This window comes from Psammomys obesus, unplaced genomic scaffold (assembly GCF_907164565.1).
Source record: "Psammomys obesus unplaced genomic scaffold, mPsaObe1.curated_primary_1811, whole genome shotgun sequence".
Taxonomy (NCBI): Eukaryota; Metazoa; Chordata; class Mammalia; order Rodentia; family Muridae; genus Psammomys; species Psammomys obesus.
The window spans coordinates 11,984,420-12,002,580 of NW_026591086.1; the positions used below are offsets into that span (position 1 = coordinate 11,984,420).

At 48.4% G+C, this 18,161-nt stretch overlaps 1 protein-coding gene across 3 annotated transcripts in view; it reads right to left on the reverse strand.

The window, feature by feature from the left end:
- Lrch1 (leucine rich repeats and calponin homology domain containing 1) overlaps window positions 1–15,794 on the reverse strand; it is a 175,625-nt gene extending 159,831 nt beyond the window's left edge. For 2 of the 3 annotated variants that reach the window (XM_055609683.1, XM_055609682.1), the window contains exon 1: window positions 15,317–15,794. In XM_055609683.1, coding sequence (XP_055465658.1) covers window positions 15,317–15,581 — 265 coding nt within the window. In that variant the 5' untranslated portion in view covers window positions 15,582–15,794. The remainder of the gene's footprint in view (window positions 1–15,316) is intronic. The other variant, XM_055609681.1, reaches the window with a different exon arrangement.
- Between the last annotated feature and the right edge of the window lie 2,367 nt (window positions 15,795–18,161).

Here is an 18,161-nt window from a genome sequence, read left to right on the forward strand (position 1 = left end):
GGGAGGAGAGGGGAGGGGAGGGGAGGGGAGGGGAGGGGAGGGGAGGAAGGAGAACTTTCAGAAAATGGGTACTTGTCACTTGTAGGGCTCTGGATCCTGAACTTCTTGGTCTCTAACCAAACTGATACTTGCTCATTTCTCATTAGAGAGATTGAAGTCTAGTAAGATGTCAATGAAAGGATCAACTGAGTTACAAATTACACAGTCTAGTAGGAAACATTTATATCCAAACAAATGATAAATATATATCTACATTTTTATTGTTTCCTCCTTTCTTAAATGACTATTTCAAGTCATTACAACTGGAAGTTTTTAACACATTATCTTCAACTGAAATTCATTTCTTACAAAAGCAGTTGACAGCATGACACACAGGAGCAGGCTCTGGCTGGACTCTCCACAGCTTTAACACAGTCCCTCTGCACACCGCTTCAGGTGGGTATGGGAAGTCACATGGGTTAGGAACCAGAGTCCAGGATGTGCTCCAGCATCTCTACACCCAAACGCTCATCTGTCCCAACGCCCTAGGGTTGAGTCTCATAACAAATGTCTCCCTCTCATCCATTCCTCCAATGCTGCCAAAGCAAGGGATGCTCTTGGGCTTCCTGAGGAGCTGAGGTCCAACTGGGTACCACTTTTCTTGCTCATAGTATACTTGCATCACCTGAGTTCCCGTCTCAGAAACAAAGATGCTGGGTGAGCTGGGAACCAAGTAGAAACCATGCTGACCCACGAGTGATACTGCTTAACACGATGAAGCCCCTTGCCTTTCCTTAACTACATCTTTGGGCGGGGGTGGGGTAGAGTTAATGAAATGCCTTCTGACTAAGGTTCAACGAAACAGTAAGAGGAGACAGGTTTGAGTCTTGATACTGAGGTCAGTCAAGTACTGCCAGACTCCACCATCCTTGCCCCAATCTCCCAGACAGAAGAGCTGAATACAGCACCCTGCTCCTTGATGTATTTTAGGGCTCAGGAAGGCAGACCCAACATGCAGAGAACCCAGGGTTCAATCCTCACCATCAACTAACTCACTTCCCTCAGGATACCTTTGTCAAATCAGACCGAAGACCACTGTCAAGCTGAGGGGGAAAATGGGGAGAAAACAAACAAACAAAAAGCCTAGAACATTGGTTCTGACTTTACCAGACAGAACGGCAGTGTAAACCAAGAAAAATGTCCCTGTCCCTCTCGCCTGCATGGGACACTTCCACCTTCCTAAGTCTGTCAGGAGAGTAGAAACATCACCTCCACGCACTGGCAGCTTGCACACCCAACCTTTCGGGGTATTAAGATTGCTATGTTAATGTCACAATATTTCCAGGAAGCTGATCTCTCCGTGGCTTATCAGAATGGCTTCTCTTACCGATGTCTCAAGACGGCAAATTCTGTGCGCAGTGTCGGTCTAAAACAACACACGCACGCCCACAACCATTTATTCTTCACAAGAACGCAGACGGTCACCATGCTCCTTTTACCCTGAGGAAACTGAGGCACAGGAAGTGCAGTGCCATGCCGTCTGTAGCTGGATGAAGACCTAGCAGCTGCAGCTCTCCGGGCACTGTGCCAATGACAGGCTCGCACTTTCTGAGCCCTGCCTTGATTGATGAAAACTGAGCCACTGGTCCCCATGGGACCTAGACTTCTGTTGGTCACCCACCATAAGGCAACTCTGTGGAGCTCTAGTGTGTCTCCCTAGGAATCTACACAGGACCCAAGCAGGAAGGGGCATTTCTTCCTTCTTTCTTTCTTTCTTTCTTTCTTTCTTTCTTTCTTTCTTTCTTTCTTTCCTTTTCTTTTCTTTTCTTCTTCCTCTTCCTCTTTCTTTCTTTTTTTTTTTTTTCTGTTTTTGGTTTTCAACACAGAAGATTTCTCTGTGTAGCCTGACTTGGCTATCCTGGAACTCGCTTTATAGACCAGGCTGCCCTGGAACTCAAAGAGATCTGCCTGCCTCCCCCTCCTGAGTGCTGGGATTAAAAGCGTACACCACCACACCCAGCCAACAAACTACAAATATCACCTTTAAAGACACTGAATAACTTTCCTCCAGCTCTAAAATGTGTAATTTGTAAGATAACAAACATTAAAAAGGATGGAAGCAGGCAGGGTGGCACATAATCTGCAATCCTAGCACTTGAGAGTATAGTGAGTGTGAGGACAGTCTGTGCTAGTCGGTGAGACCTGAATTACAAATGAACGAAAAAAGAGGGAAGTCTATCAATCCGGGACATCTTCTGCCTCTCCAAGTGCCAGAGCCAACTCAAGGCACCCTGACTTAAGGCAGCCTTAGCTGCCGACAGCGGTGGAGAGACACCCAGTTTAGCCCCACTGACTAAGGCACCTAGGATGGGGTGGAGATGGAGACCCTCTAGCATAAACTGGGGATGGCCAGAGGAAAAGAACCATCTTCCAGAAGCAAGAACCTGCTTCACAGGTTGATGACCATGTCTTAGGACTCAGGGTATCATTTCAAAATGTGGCCGTGTGCCCCAAAAGAAATGATGAGTCAGTAAGTGGATGTCAGCCAAGCATGTGGACCAGAGTTCAAGCCTCAGAACCACATAAAAGGCCAGGTGCCTGTTTATAACCCCAGTGTTGGGGAAGGTGGAGATAGGAGGAAATTTGGGGTGCGCTGGCTACCTGGTCTAGCCTCATCGGTGAGCTCCAGGACCATGCCTTTTACCAAAAGATGCCAAACAGATCCTGAGAAAGCACACTCAAGGTTGACATCTGTCCTCCACACAGACATGCACACCCGCACACACCCATATACCCCAGACACAACAAAGAAGAAGAAGAAAGAATTCAGCATTAACACAAAGGCCTGCATCTGCTGGGATTAAGCGGGCCTTCCTGGGTTGGCAAGAGAACTAAACTCATTGTTTTCACGGGAAACCTGGAAAAGAGCAAATCCTAAATCACAAAGGCTGCTACCAAAAGAACCCTGTGGCCTACCGTTTGTGAACCAGACTACCCAACAAGACCGTTAAATACTTGGAATCCAAGCCACAAGGGGCCTGTGCAAGTCCCCCAAACCACAGGCAGTAAAATCCTGAACTAACATGCTTAATCCGTAACTACTGTTGGTCTTAAGTCATCCTCCCCAGCTTTGGACCAGATGTCCTTGAAGGTTTCCTGAGCACTTGCTGATCGCTGTGGGGCCTGTCATAAGGTAGCATGATCTGGGACCTTTACAAAGGGGCAGAAGCCTCCCATCCATCCCGTGTGGCCTCCTGACTCAGCAGCAACGGAGCAATGAGAGGTGAGCTGGGCTCAGGCACCCGCCACTTTTGCTATGTGACCTTGACCAACTGAGAGAGTCCTCCAGGACTCACTGTCCTCAGCATTAATGACAGAGGGATATGAGGAAAGGGGTTCTAGGGGTTTTTTTTTCTACATATCTTCTTCTGAAGACAAGAGAAAGGTGTGGCCAGGGTGATTCAGCCCCGAACATGCTTAAAGCACAACAGCCAGCAAGCACTAAACAAAACAAATTGAAGCAATGTCTGGCACCATGGTGCTGGATAGCCACCCTCACAACAACTTCAGCAGGTAATATTTACCCCTTTTCACAGGTAAAGAAAGCAATGGTCAGGATTTACCTGGCCAAGGAGGGTTTTTAGAGTCAAAGACCCCAACTCAAGTCTTAGAAGTGAAAGAGAATCGGTTTTAACCACTGAGCTAGCCTATGAAAGCCCCTCTAGCTAAGGGTCTTTATCAGCAAGTTAACACTTGATAGTGAGACTACTTAAATGTGTAAAAGCACTTTCAAACGCATTAATTCTTTACTCTTCACCAGAGTCTGTGAAGTATATAAAACTACATCTCATGTATCTATAGACAGATATTAAAACATTAAAAACTACAATATTAAAAAAAATCCACCCCTCCTTATATATAATAGGTGCCCAAAAATGAAAGCGTGAGGACTTGAGTACTGGTCCTAAAAGCAGAAAACCACAACTTGTGGCTGTATGGCTAGCACTGAGAGAAACAGATCCCTGAAGCTTGAGTTTCACATTCATTAAAGGTCAAAAAATAAGATAGAGTGTGATTTTTTTTTTTTTTATTAGCAAGTTCTTTACAAAACAGCTTTAGAGCTAGAGAGATGGTCCTGCAGTTAGGAGCACTTTGTTTTTACAGAGGACCAAAGCTTGATTCCCAAAGCAGCTCAAAACCATCGGTAACTCCAATTCCAGTGACTCTGACGCCCTCTTCTAACCTAACACGCACATGTTTCTCGCGAGCGCGCGCGTGTGCACACACACACACGGAAACAAAACACTCACACACATAAAATTTTAAAATCTAAAGAAGAAATTTTTGAATTAAAAAAAATAATGTTTTCATAAATTTTTTTAAAATGTATTAAGTATGAAGACAGGCGATGTAGACCTCTGGCGCGCACGCGCACACACACACAGAAACACAGGCACACCAAACTGGCTAGTTTTTATTTATCCATTTCTTTTATTAACCTACGTTCACCGTACGCAGTAATGGGCCCCATCACATCATCAAGTTTGTACATCGTGTACTTGATCTTATTCAAACCCCTGTCATCCTCTGCTGGCCCCAGCCCTCGCCGACGCCCTCCCCTTTCTCAAACAGGACCGCTACTTTCCAGTCTTTTTTTTTTTTTTTTTTTTTTTTTTTTTTTTTTTTTTTTTCAAAAATCTAGATTCTGGAAATGAGAGAAAAACAAGCAATTTCACCTTTCAGCCTGATTCCTTTTGCTTGACATGATCTCCTGTTCCGTGCATTTCCCCCACAAATGACATCGGTTCTTCTTGGTGTCTGGGTCTGGCACCAGTATGCATCTCTGTCGTGTTTTTAAATCTACCTATCGGACATCGAAGCTGGTTCCTAACTTGGCTATCATGAATAGTGCTGCAATAAGCACGGGCGTGCTCTACACTGATGTGAACTCAAAGTGTGCATCCGCCGATTCCATTTCATGTTTCTTTAGGGTTTTTTTTTTTAAACATACTTTTTATATACCACACATGTATGCGTATGCCTGAGTATACATACGTGTACCACACGCATGCAGGAGCCTACAGAGATCAGCAGAGGCGCTGGATGCCCTGGAACTGAAATTACAGACAGTTGTGAGCTACCATGGAATGCTGGGAACCGAACTCTGGTCCTCTACTAGAGAGGTAAGTGCTCTTAACTGCTGAACAATCCCTTCAGCCCCCCCTTTTTGAGGAACCTCCACAACGATTTCCATAGCAATGCACTCATTCACATTCCCACCGACAGTGTATGAATAAGGGTTCCCTTCTCCCCAAAGCTAGACAAGAATTTGCTGTTTGATATTTTGTTAGCTAAATGGTCTCATTATATAGCTCCGGATAGCCCGAGACATGCAGTGTAGCCCAAGCTAGGCTCAAACTCCTGAGTGCTGAAATTACAGGCCTGTGTCACCACGCCCAGATTTATCTGCCAGTTTAGGACACCACCCTCCCCAGCATTTTCTCACTTAGGATCTAGAAGTCAGACTTGAATCCCCACAAGCCGGTCTTATTTACCAGTTTCTTTATCTGCTGCTTGGTTCCGTAACATTTCTGTCCACCATCTCCAGAATTCCTTCTCTAAGTCATCTGACTTACGGATGTCATAGAAAGCTAGCACGGGGGGAGGGGGGGAACGACAGCAGATCAACTAACAATGCAGGAGTATGGGACAGCCTCATGGTAGATCCAAGATGACAGATGAAAGTGCAGCATCTAAGTGCAAGACAGAGACATCACATGAGCAGTGTGGTTTACCTCACTGTGCTGTGCTAGGCCGGCAAGGCGCGTGCACACACAAATCAGGAAAGTCCCTCTCTAGCCACTCTTACAAGCCAGTGCAGGAGGAAGAAACTTAAACCTGGGGAAAGCAGAGCACTTCCCCTTTCCTTCTGAGGGAACCGGCCCGAGGTCCCTGGTGGGTGTTGAAAACACAGCTAGTGCTCAACTCTGTATACAGAACTCTTCTTCCTGTCAGCACATGCCCATGCCAAAGTGTAATTTCCAAGGGAGGCACAGTGGGACTTAAAAAAAAATGGTAACTAACAGGGGCTACAGAGATGGTCCCACCGTGAAGAGCACCTGCTTCTCTTGCAGAGGACCTGAATTTGGTTCCTAGCCCCCATATCAGGCTCCATATCTCTTGCAACAATACTGTCTTCTGGCCTCTTTGTGTACTGCACTTACCCATACATAGATACACACAAATACACGCGATTAAAACTAAGAAAATAATTATTTAAAACGAACAGTAACTAATAAAATAAAAATACTGTAATAAATGTGGCCTTTCTTTTTGTGGGGTGTGCATAAGCATCTGTGTGGACAGGCACATGTGTGGGCTTGCAGATATAGAGGCCAGAGGACAACCCTAGGTACGATTCTGCTCTGTCTCTTCCCCCCCTTTTCAAGACACAGGCTCTCACCGGCCTGGAACTCACCGAGTAGGCTAGTCTGGCTGGAGAGAGCTTGGGTTCCAACCGTCTCTGCCTCTCCAGGGCTGGGGTTACGAACATCATTCGACCAGGCTTTTCTAACATAAGATCCAGGCATCAGGCTTGATTCTGCACAAGCGCTTGACCAACAGAACTTAGCTTCCCAGCCCCATTCCTTCAAGAAATGTCTGTCTCCACCCCAACACAACACACACAAAAGCACACACACACACACACACGATATTCTACCATACTAGTGCCGACCTGAGATGACACAATACCCACCCCGGCAGGACAAAGTGAGATGAGTGATGAAGGTACTCTGATGGTGAGTTACACTCCATGAGGGGTCCCTCAACACAAGGGCGCTCTCCTACATCATCTGACCAGATTGCCAAGAAGACTACTGAGTGAGTCACAAGTTGGTAGCATACAGAGCATAGATACGTTAGGCAGAGGGATGACTCATACCCCAGCCAGGGTGAGGTAGAATGGGGCTTCGTTTCATCATGCCACTGGGGAACAGCACACAACTTCAAAGCTGACAACTTGCTTATTTCTAAACTTTTCCATTTAATATTTAGGACAGCCGCTGACCACGGGTTACAGAAACCGTGGAAGTCAAGTCTCTGTGAGGGAAGGCTACTATACACAAGGAAGAAGATAGTGAAATACAAAAATGCATGAGGAAATGACACAAATACGCCGTGGTGCGGCATCTGATTCTACGCTGGGATGCTCAAGAGGAGGCCGGCAGGCAGGAAGGCAGCTTGCTTTGGGCGGGCCAGGGACTGCACGAAATATGAACTGAACCCGCAGAATTCCGCAGGGCAGAGTGGAAACATGTGAGCAAAGATGTGGAAGGGCAAACTGAACACGGTCCAGGAGAGGCAAGGCAGGCAGTCTACTGAGAGTGCAACTTTGAACTGTCGCTGTTCAGAGATCAAGACTGCTGCGCCTGGTCAGGAATGCTGAAGCGAGGCCATGCTGGAGAATGAGAAAAGTGGGCACAGGAGACCAGTGATAAGAAAACTTCAGAGCTCTCCAAAAGGCTCTTGCCCTGGTCATCTATCTCATGCTCTCTCTAGGCTCATGCAGCAGAGGGAGCTACAGGAGCCAGCCTCAAGGAATAGCCCAAGACCCGGTACCTACTTCCAGCAACCTAAGTTCAGTGTGCTGGCTTCAAGTCAAGCAAGCTCGCCTGCCTATGGCAAAATCAAATCAGCAGCAAAGCGATTAATTTCTAATTGAAAAAAAAAAAATCCCAACATTGGGAAACAGAAGCAGGGGATCACAACTGAAAGACAGCCTGGACCAAATATCAAGTTCAAAGTTATACAGAGAATTTCCAGGCTGGCCCAAGCTACAGAAGAAGGCTGTGTCTTAAAGAAGAAAGGGGGGATGGGGGGGGGAGATGTTTCTCCCATGAAAACTCAACATTGTTGCTCTGATTTCATTTTGTCTTTGCATCCCTCCCTATTTACACCTTCCTTATTCAGCCAGTATAGGAGCATACAGCTGAGGCAAACTGTAAGCACACAGAACTCTAATTAAAAATACATTTCCTGTCTCAGTAGTTAAGAACACTTGTTGTTGCAGAGGACCCGGATTCATTTCCCAGAATCCACATGGTGTCTCACAATCGTCTCTGACTACAGTTCTAGGGCATCCCACCCAAGAACTGACCTCGACAGGCCCCAAGCTCACACCTGGTACACAGGCATATATTTAAGCAAAAGACTCATATGCATAAAAACATTAAAATTTAAACGCATTTTCCCTTTTCCACAGATCCTGAAATATGCAAAAGCAGTCCAATTCTCACAACTGTCAACTTTCTGTTCATGTAAACAATCTCACTTTCTTCTCAGTTACTTCATGGTTTCCAAATGCATTTATTTCTTACTAAAGTGAACGGAAGCAGGCCCCTGGACTCTTCGAAACAGAAGGAAGAACAGCACAAGTATGCCTCGTGCGTCAGACTACTCTGACAAAGCCAGTTTTCCTAAACTATACCTGACTTCTTTTTTTCCTTTTCTTTCTTGCAGACTGTTTTTGTTTGTTTGTTTGTTTGTTTTCCATTTTGTTTTGTTTTTGTTTTTGCTGAACAATTCTCACAGCTTATTTTTAAAAAATCCTGTCTAAGTTCTGGCACAAAAATAAACTTCACAGTTAAGGAGATGGCTCAGGCAGTGAAGCGCCTGTCATGCAAGCATGAGGGCCTGAATCCCCAACATCCGCCCACTTATAAGCCTGCTGCAGTAAGGTGGAGGTGGGAGTCAGACACAGGCAGATCCCTGCAGCTCACTGGCCAGTGGGTGAGCTCAGACCCCGTGAGAGGCCCTGTCTCAAAAGGTGAAGAGCTACAGAGGAAAACACAGCAGCACCAGCGGCACACAGCTTCCACATGCATGCACATACTCAAACACACACCCACACATACACAATAAACAGCTTCCATGGAACACAACAGTAGCAACTGACAGAAGCCAGGCTTCCCATGAGCTGTGCTAGCTCACTAAATAAAGCACTCAAGCTGTGGAAACACAGTTACGTTTTAGGGCTTACAGACAAATTTTTGTTGCTTTGTGTTTTTCAGACAGGGTGTCCTCCTAGAGCCCAGGCTGGCCCTGAACCCCTGATGACAGGTATGAGACCAGCTGGCGATTAAAACTTTTCGGTCTGTTATAACTTTATAACTTGACATGGTAGTTAACGCCAACTCACTCAAACTGACATGATCAGGGAGGGCTCCTGAATTGGTCAACTACCTAATCCAAGGCTATTATCTCTCTAAAACTAAATACAAGTTTTCAAAGAGCTAAGCTCAAGTGTTGTGTCTTAAGTAATGCATTCATAACCACTTTGGCCATTTAATTCACTGAATCTCCACAAAAGCATACGGGGCAGAGGGTAGGAGGTGGAGCGGGGAGATGGACAACAGAGACAGGAACAGGAAGTAAACACTGCTCAGCTTACCCGAGGATTTTCTATAAAAGACTCAGACTCTAGATGGATATGGAGAACAGGACGTACGGACAGAAAAGCACACTTGAAGTGGGGGAGAGAACGGACTTAGGTTTAATAAAGCAATGATGGAAATGAGTGTCAGCAGAGAAGTCTCAGCAAGGAAAAGAAAAGAACTCTATAAGGCGTCTGTCTACGTATCCTTTAAATACTGACGGCACAGAGTTACTAACCAATGAGGTAGAAAAGTTTTCCTTGCCTTGGAAACTCAGAAAAACTCTTAGTCAACACCTGAAATTAAAAGTGTTCAATCGTTGGGTATGAGGCAAACTTTAGCCTAAGAAGAACCAGCAAAAAGGGAATGAAATGGTACCAGGCCTCACCAAAAAAAATCTCCAAAAGAGTCAGTTCAAAGACCAGATCAACAGCTTTGGGCCACTCTTTCATGATGGACCAGCTTCCTGGCCTCTCCGTGTGTGCTGGAAGCATGTGTACGCTGCTGGCTCTTCAACCAAGCAATCTAACACCCATGTTGGTAGGGCCTCCCAGGCCACACCACAGGGGAGAGTCCATGTGGCCGTGATTCAGACCCACCGTGCGTCCTGAATCACAGTGCTGGAGCAGCCTCAAGAGCAGAAGTCCTCTTGGCCTGGACAGGGAAGAAATTAATCAGCAGCAGAAGAAAACATGGAAAGGAAGGGAAAGGGTACAGATTCCTGAACAGAGGAGCATCTGAACTGCACAGGGCGGACAAGCACGCTAAGAGGACTACGGGAGCACGGGGAGTGTCTAACGGAGCACGGGCAACCTTACGGTGGCTACAGCACCAACCGTCAACACTAATTAAATTCAGGGGTTACACACAAAACGTCATGGAATTAGAAGAGGAGGAGCGCACTGGGAAGAAGGGGTTCAGGCAGACGGGCAGGGCAAAGGAGAAAGTAATGGGGTGAATATAAATATATTATATACATGTATAAAATTCCCTAAAAATTATTAAAAATTTAAAAGAATAAGTGACTAATAAAATAATGTCATCAATAACCAACAAACCAATTAAACAGCGGAAAAACAATTTAAAACTAGATATATCCAAGGAAGACTGCAAGTTTTTGTCTGCTTTGTTGGGGGTGGGGTGGGAGTGAGGATGGAGGGTGAGACAGGGCTTCTCTGTGTAGCTCTGCCTTTCCTGGGACTCACTAAGTTTGAGGCCAACCTGGTCTACAGAATGAGTTCCAGGACAGTCACGGCCACACAGAGAAATACTATCCTGAAAAACCAAAAAGAAAAAAAAAGAAAAAAGAAAATGCGGTTTTAAATGGTTCACTATATTTAACAGTGAAAAATCTGCATGGCCAAAATTACGGAACAGGGCATGTTATGAAAACCAGATTTCATTATCAAGTTCTGTGTGGATTCCAATGGCTAAAATATGCTTATAGCCAAGGACTCTGCGGCTACAGGGTGGGGGTGGGGTAGGGGAAGTCGACTTGCTGCACACAAGCCTGCCCCGGGGTCTTGAATCTTCACAGACACTAAAGAGAGGTACTGTCAGGCAGGAGAGGGTGGGATGCTGCCGAATCCCACAGCCCTCAAACAACAGATCACAGAAACTCTGGGCTCTGGACCACTGTAAGGTGGGGTGAGCAGACATGGCCAGGGGACAGGCCTAAATACGCTCTCTTCTTTTAACGACAGTTCTCCCTCCCCGTCCTAGATTCATCTTTCCAGCCACAGAACGCTCGTGGTCATGTCCACCCACATCCACCCTGCAAGCCCTGAAGGCCATCCTAACCTCTGCCACAGAAGCCTTTCCCACTCTGCGGGCTTCGCCCAGTGCCTGGTGCTGTCTGACCATTCACTTGCCCTGTGGGGCTCCGGTGGCTTCCTGAACCTTCCACTTTGCTTTTCATGTCTTACACTTTGCAGCTCCACTCCCCGATCAAACACAAAAAATACACATGGGGGGGGGGGGGCGGGTGTAGGGTAGCACAATGGTAGGGCACCTGCACAGAGTGCTACAGGGCCTGAAGTATTCGGCCTAGCGTCTCACACATGTTTGCAGTACTCTACCACCTAGCGATAGGCCAAGCTCTTTTTAGTTTCAGTTTTGAGACAAGCTCTAAGTTCCCCCTAGAATGGCTCTGACCTCGCTTTGTAGTTCCAGCAGGGCCTTGAAACTGTGATGCACCTGTCTTCGTCCTGAGTAGCTGGGATCAACAGGCCTGTTCCATCAGGTCCAGCCTCAGTAACTATTTATGCCACAGAGCTAGACAAGCCCTCCATTTCCCTCGTAGTCTCAGTTAAGACACTGATAATGACAGACTCCACTGCTCAGTCACAGTACAAACCTTTTTTAAGGCATAGTCTCATAAAGCTCAGGCTGTCCTCGAACTCACCGTGTACTGACAGATGACCTTAAACTCCTAAACCCCCTACACCCCTCAAGTGCTGGGATTCCAGGCACATGCCATCAGCCCTGGCTAAACGATACCAATTTCCAAAGTCCTGTGTAAGGGTTTTCTTTTTTATTTTCCTGAGCCTCATGCAGACAGCCACTCTCAGATTTCTTTTCTTTTCAATTCACTTAGTCATACAAACACCCTTTTGAACTTCTGTATCTGAACTGATTCTAGGTAATAAATCAACACCAGAGGGAATTTTCTTCTCATCAGGTCCAATGGCGTGCTTCTGTTTATACTTACGACACTCATTATGTGCTCTTGTTGTGAGCAACCTCAAGTCCATGTGAACCAGCCCTTGTGTTTAGAAAACAAAGATATGACATGCATCCAAAAAACCCTCTTACTCATCTTGAAAGATAAACTGTTTTGTTTATCTCCTAATCCATTCCTCAAATCAGAGTGAAAACTTCATGGGAATGGGTGAATGGATGAATGTCTATGGGATGAACCTCCAAGAAGCCTCCCAAGTTCTACCCCAGTCCACCATCACACTCTGGCCAGCAGGAGATGGTCAGAACAGGAACACTAGAGAGAAGCCTTCCGGATTCAAATCCCCAGTGCGTGCCTTAGGAGGGGTATGATTCTCAGCATGGTGCCTTGCTTGTCTCCAGGTCGGTCTCTACACATGGAAATGAGGGTCCAACTGAGCTCCTGATACAAAGTACTTCACAGTTAGCCAAGCAGTACCATGCCCACACATCAGTTCTAATCTGGGCCAGGCCAGTAACACCTGCACCACTGTCCCCATCCACTTCTCAAAAAGCCTACTCACAGACTGCCTGCCATTGCGCAACAAATGCTGTTTAGACTGAAATTCGGGTAAATGAACAGTCTCAAAGTAGAAGCAAAGGCTCTTTGTTTTGGTTTTGTTTTATGTTCTGTTTTGTTTTGTTTTTTATAAGAGTGAAGTGCAGGCATTTGGGTGACAAGGGCCTAGACTTCTACTGAGCAGCTCTGGGCCTCTCATCCTTGACTTCACATCTCCGTTCAGCTGCGCCGCGTTGCCCAAGCATAGGAAGCTGTCTGCAGAAGTGGCTGCTGGAAAAGCTACATGTTACAGGACACACACCAACTGGTCTGTGATCCATGAAAGGATAACAAAGAGAAGGGGCTTTCTATAATCCCTACTACCCAGAAAAAAAACTTGTGGAAAGGTTTAAAAGATCTTCATATGCCATGCTTGGATATTCTGCTTGAGCCTAAGAGAAAGCACCATCTGTGTGGGGTTTATTATTACCAAACACTCATCAACTCCCTGAACTCCTCATGTGTAGGAAATGTCAACACCACCCACTGAATGTCTCTATTTTGCTTTGTTGCTCTAACACATAAAGAAAAGTGCTCAATTAAATATATTCTTTGAGGGGCGTGGGGGCGTGGAGGTATGAGGACTGAGTCAGGGCCTCACCCGGTAACCCCGGGATGGCTGGGAATTCACTGGTAAATCCAGACTGGCCTCCAACTCCTGGGATCACAGGTATAGTCCCCATGTCCACCCTAAATATTTATGGAGAACAGGGAGAGAGAGGAATGTGTGCCTATACTCAGCTTTGACGTGAGCCAAAGAAATCAGTCCTGCTCAACACATGTGAATATTAAAGTATTTACATAGAACAACTGGCTCTTTGGCTACCCTTTCTTCTCTTTATGATATTGCCTGACGTGCCTACATCTCTGTAGTCCAGGCAGCCCTTGACACTGTGATCTACCTGTCTCTGTCCTGAGTAGCTGGGATCCTTTCTCCTCTTCTGCCCCCATACGTTTTAGCCTACAGAAGTAACATGAAGCCATTTAATTTTAAGTAGTTAGGAATCTTAGGAGCATTAAATATCTGTAAAACTCCTAATTAAACGCCTGCAAAACCCTCCGAACACAACCAAGGAAAACCGGGAGGACACTTTCACAAGCAGCAACCGCTGGTAGGGGTTGTAACTGAAAGATGGACACCAACAACAACTTTTAAAGCAACGGTATTCGCAAAGAAACAATAGCACAGCACACACGCCTACTTTATCCAGCTTCGGGAGCAATCCTCAACAATATCTTAGTGCTGGAAAAACTCGAAGCCTGCTACTGAACACAAAGGTGTCAGCATTGGTCGTGCTGGCTCTACTCTGCAGTACCCAGCCGTTCCAACTACGGCAGGAGGAAACGAGTATAGGGCGATTCTGGCGACTCCTAGATTCTAATTTCTACTTGAGAAGCCGCAACAATGAGGTCCTATCAAGAGCCTCTCCAGCTGCTGAGAACCGAGTTCTGGAATTCCCCGTCTGCTTGCTTGCTTGCCCATTTCCTGACAATCCTCAAATCCAAATATCACCGTTTAATGACCCCTGAGGAGTGTTTCTGGCCTCCAGCGGATTCGGAACTCCATCTAAATCTTCAGTTGGCCGCCAGATGAATGTTTACGGAATTAACGAGAGAGACGAGAGAGGAGACGTAGCCTCCGAAAGCCACGGCTGGCTCTCCTGCCCCGCCCCCTAGTCTTCCTTCAGAAAGGGAAGCTGAAAGACCCTGACCCGAGAGTCTTCGCAACCCAGAAATCCAGAGACGTGACGCACGTCGGAAGAGGCAATGACAGCCTTGGGGGTCTAGGCAGTGGCTCAAAAATGGGGCACCCACTGTGCCTGGAAATGAGAGGCGCTCGCCGGGGTACACAGTGTCCCGCAAAGAGCGGAACCGGATGGTCGGGAACCAAGTCAGATGTGCACGGATCCCGAGGCCCCAACCCTTTTCCACCACCCTCCTTCCTGTTTATGGATCCGCTCCCACAACTCCGGACTACCGAAGGGAAAGCACCCATCTCCGAACTATGTCAACACATGACACAGCTTGAAGAAGCCGGCTGCTCTTTGGCGCGAGTTACAACTTGCCGGGCTCGCACTGGCAAGCAGGCTCACTTTAATTACTTTTCATTCACCACGCCACGCTTCCCTGGCAGGACCGCCGCCCCCCCCCCCCCCGGCCCCGCAAAGGCCCGGTTAGTTGGGGAGACCCGGCGGAGGGAACCGAAATGCGTGGGCGGAGAGCCAGCCACCAGGCTCTGCTCGCACAGGCGCAGAACCAAGGCTGGCACCGCCTCTCGGGCTTCGGCGAGCCACGGTCGCGCGGCGCGGTGGCCCCGGGGCCGCGACACTCCTCGGGAGAGGACGAGGCTGGCCCAGGGCCGGCCACCTTTGTCTGGGCTTCCCCTCCCCTTCGCCAGGACGCAGAAGGCTTCCACGGAGACGGCTCGGGGCCCGCCCGGGATCTCCCACTTCCCGCGCGCCAGGCGCATCCCTGCGCTCCCGCACCACGCTCGCGGCTCGCGGGGCCGAGGGGGCCACCGCGCCCGCCAGGCTGCAGCCCGCCGTGCGCGCTGCAGCCCCCTCGGGCCCCGGCGGAAAGGTGCTCCCGCCCCGCACGAGCACGGCCAGCCCCGGCCCCGTCTCACCTGCCTGAACCGTGTCCGAGAGGTCGTGCCCCGGGGCTGCGGTCCTGGGAAACTCCTTCAGCTTCCTGGCGCTCAGGTTCAAGCCCCCAGAGTTGGCCGCCTCCTCCAGCGCGCGCTCCAGACCGCGGTTCAAGGGCAGGTTGAAGCCGCCCGCGCCGCCCGCGCCTCCTCCGTGATGCTGGTGGTGCGGGTGCAGATGCGGGTGCAGGGCGGTCACCGAGAGGGCGGGCGCGAAAGCTTGGGGTTCGCTTCCCGACGTCGCCATCTTCTCCCGGTCCCCCACCCCACCCCGCCCCGCCCCGCCCCGCCGCTCCCGCGCGGGGGGTCACAGGTTCTCCCCCACCACCACCACCTCCCGGAGGCCCCGAGTCCCCGCTGCGCTTCCCCGCTGGCCTCGCGGGAGGGGCGGCGGCGCAGAGCCGGGGAGCAGCGGCGCGGTCGCTGAGGTTTCCAGGCGCGGAAGCCGAGGGCTGCGGCGGCGGCGGCGGCGGCGCGCGTGTGTGTGTCTGCTCGCGCTCGTGCCCGCGCGCCCGCCCGCCCGCCGCTCCTCCTCCTCCTCCTCCGCAGCCTCTCGGCGCTCCTCCCCCCGACGCCGGCTGCAACCGGAGGCGCGTTCTGCTTGACTTTCACCCGTCGGGGTTTTTCGGTTGGTTTTTTTTTTTTTTTTTATGTCTGCGGGTCGGGGAGTTGTTGTTTGGTTGGTTGGTTGTTTGTTTTTGTCTTAATGCCGTTTGGGAAAAGCGCGGCAAGGGATGAGATTCGAAATGCAAGGTCAAAGGAAGGAGAATGGTTCTGGCTGACTGACCCGGAGTTTCCCCCCTCCCGCCCCCTACAAAAGGCAGTTTTCCGCTGTGGCTTTACCCTCACTGACGCCCCCTGGCATTTAGGTGCTTGCCACACAGATGCTGTCATTGGATCCAGGAAGCCTGTGAGTGAAAACATTGCTTCCTCCGGTTGACAGAGGAAGTTAAGCGGAGCCGAGACCACCCCTGCAACCGTGGAATGGAAGGCGAGCCCGCAGCCCACAGTCACCAAGGCTTTGCACCTTCACTGCAGACCACGGCGACGGGACTTCAGTGCAAACGGACAAATCTACAAGGGGGTCTTTGAGAAAGGATGGTTTTTGTGCTAGAATACATTGTCATATGAGGGAGAAGACTGATTGAGCCCCCAATTAGATAGTACCCCAAAAGTTACAAAGCCAATGGCCTAGTGATCCAAAAGTTCACATCTTAAACCTCAGTCCAGGTGCTATGAAATGTTCAGTGTGCGCCTTATTGTCCATGTGGGGCATAGGAACTTGCGTGTCTGATTAGGAACAAATATTCTGCCCGAGCCAGAGCCTGCACGCCGCGGAAGAGCCACTGGACCTGTGTCACCTGAAGGCCGCCCGGCTGAAACACTGATAAGGCAGCGCTCCCTTCCCACAACTTCAGAGCCAACTCCCTGGGGCTGCACCCAGAGCCTGATAGTCTCTGTGGGGTGAGTTGGCTTGGGGAAGTGAGGCTGGAGCGAAGTCTGGACGTGATACAACTTTATCAGACACACAGTAATGCAGACCCGTGATAGCCTAGGCAACAGCGTGGAGCTAGTGACTTCATGGGCTCAGCACTAAGGGTGACGTGATCTGTGACACTTGCGTGGACCTTGCTGCAGGGCTCCCCTCAATTCCTGAGATTCCAGGCTGTGAGCACATCGTACCCGGCCCGGAAGAAACAGGCGCCACCTACCGGTGCGCCCCAACCCCATCCTCCTGTCTCCGGCGTCTCTTTCTTCAAGTCTCTCAAGGCATTTACAAACTAGGCTTCAGGCTTAGTTTTTGTTTTTGTTTTTCATCCTATTCTGGAGGCCGTCCCTTCACTCTGTTGCTCCGTTCATGGTGTAGAAGCATTTTGATATCATTCAACCTTGCTTGTCAGTCTTTACAGTAATTTCCGGTGGGCTTAGGGCTCTTTTCAGAAAATCTTTCCCTTTTCCTGAATCATGAAGGGTTTTTTGCTGTTTTGTTTTGTTTTGTTTTGTTTTGTTTTGTTTTGTTTTGTTTTGTTTTTGACAGATTAAGGTGTTTGAGTCTCGCGTTAAGGACTTTGATCCATTTGGAGTTGATTTTTGGCTACAGTGAGAGACAGAGACCCGGTTTAACTCCTCTGTACGTAGAGTCCCGTTTTCTCAGCACGGTGTGCTGGAGACCTTCTTTTCCCCAGTGTGTGCTTCGGGCACCTATCGAGACAGCAGGAGCTGCAGCCGCACTGATTCCATTCTGAATCTTCTGTTCCTCTGATTTGCATGTTTTTGTGGCAACGCCATGCTGTGTTTCTTCCTGTGGTTCAGGGATATTTACAACACGCATTGTGGTCCCTCCAGATCTTTTCGCTCGGGATTGCTTTGACTACCCAGCATCTTTTGAAATTTAGGCTGTTAATATCTAGGATGTTAAAAGAATGGGGGAAAAGAAAACGCTCATGAAACGAATCCAATCAACAAATGGACAAATGAAATAAACAGACACTTCTCAAAAGAGAAAGTACAAATAGCTAAAAAAAAATTAATGTTCAAAATCCTTATCTAGGGGAAAAAACATTCAAAACTGCCCTCAGAATCCATTTCACCCCCAGATAAAATGGCTACCATTAAAACTAACAACATCAGATTCTGGTGAGGACGAAGGAGGGGAACCCTTAGGCCATTCTGGAGATGTTATCAGCTAGTATAGCCGCTGTGGAATTCACTGTGAAGAGTCTTCAAAAACTAAAATAAAAGTAGAGCAACCTTCTAATATTATAGTATAGACTGTCATGAAATATTGAAAGATGATAGGGGCAGAAGGCCAGATGAAGAAAATAAA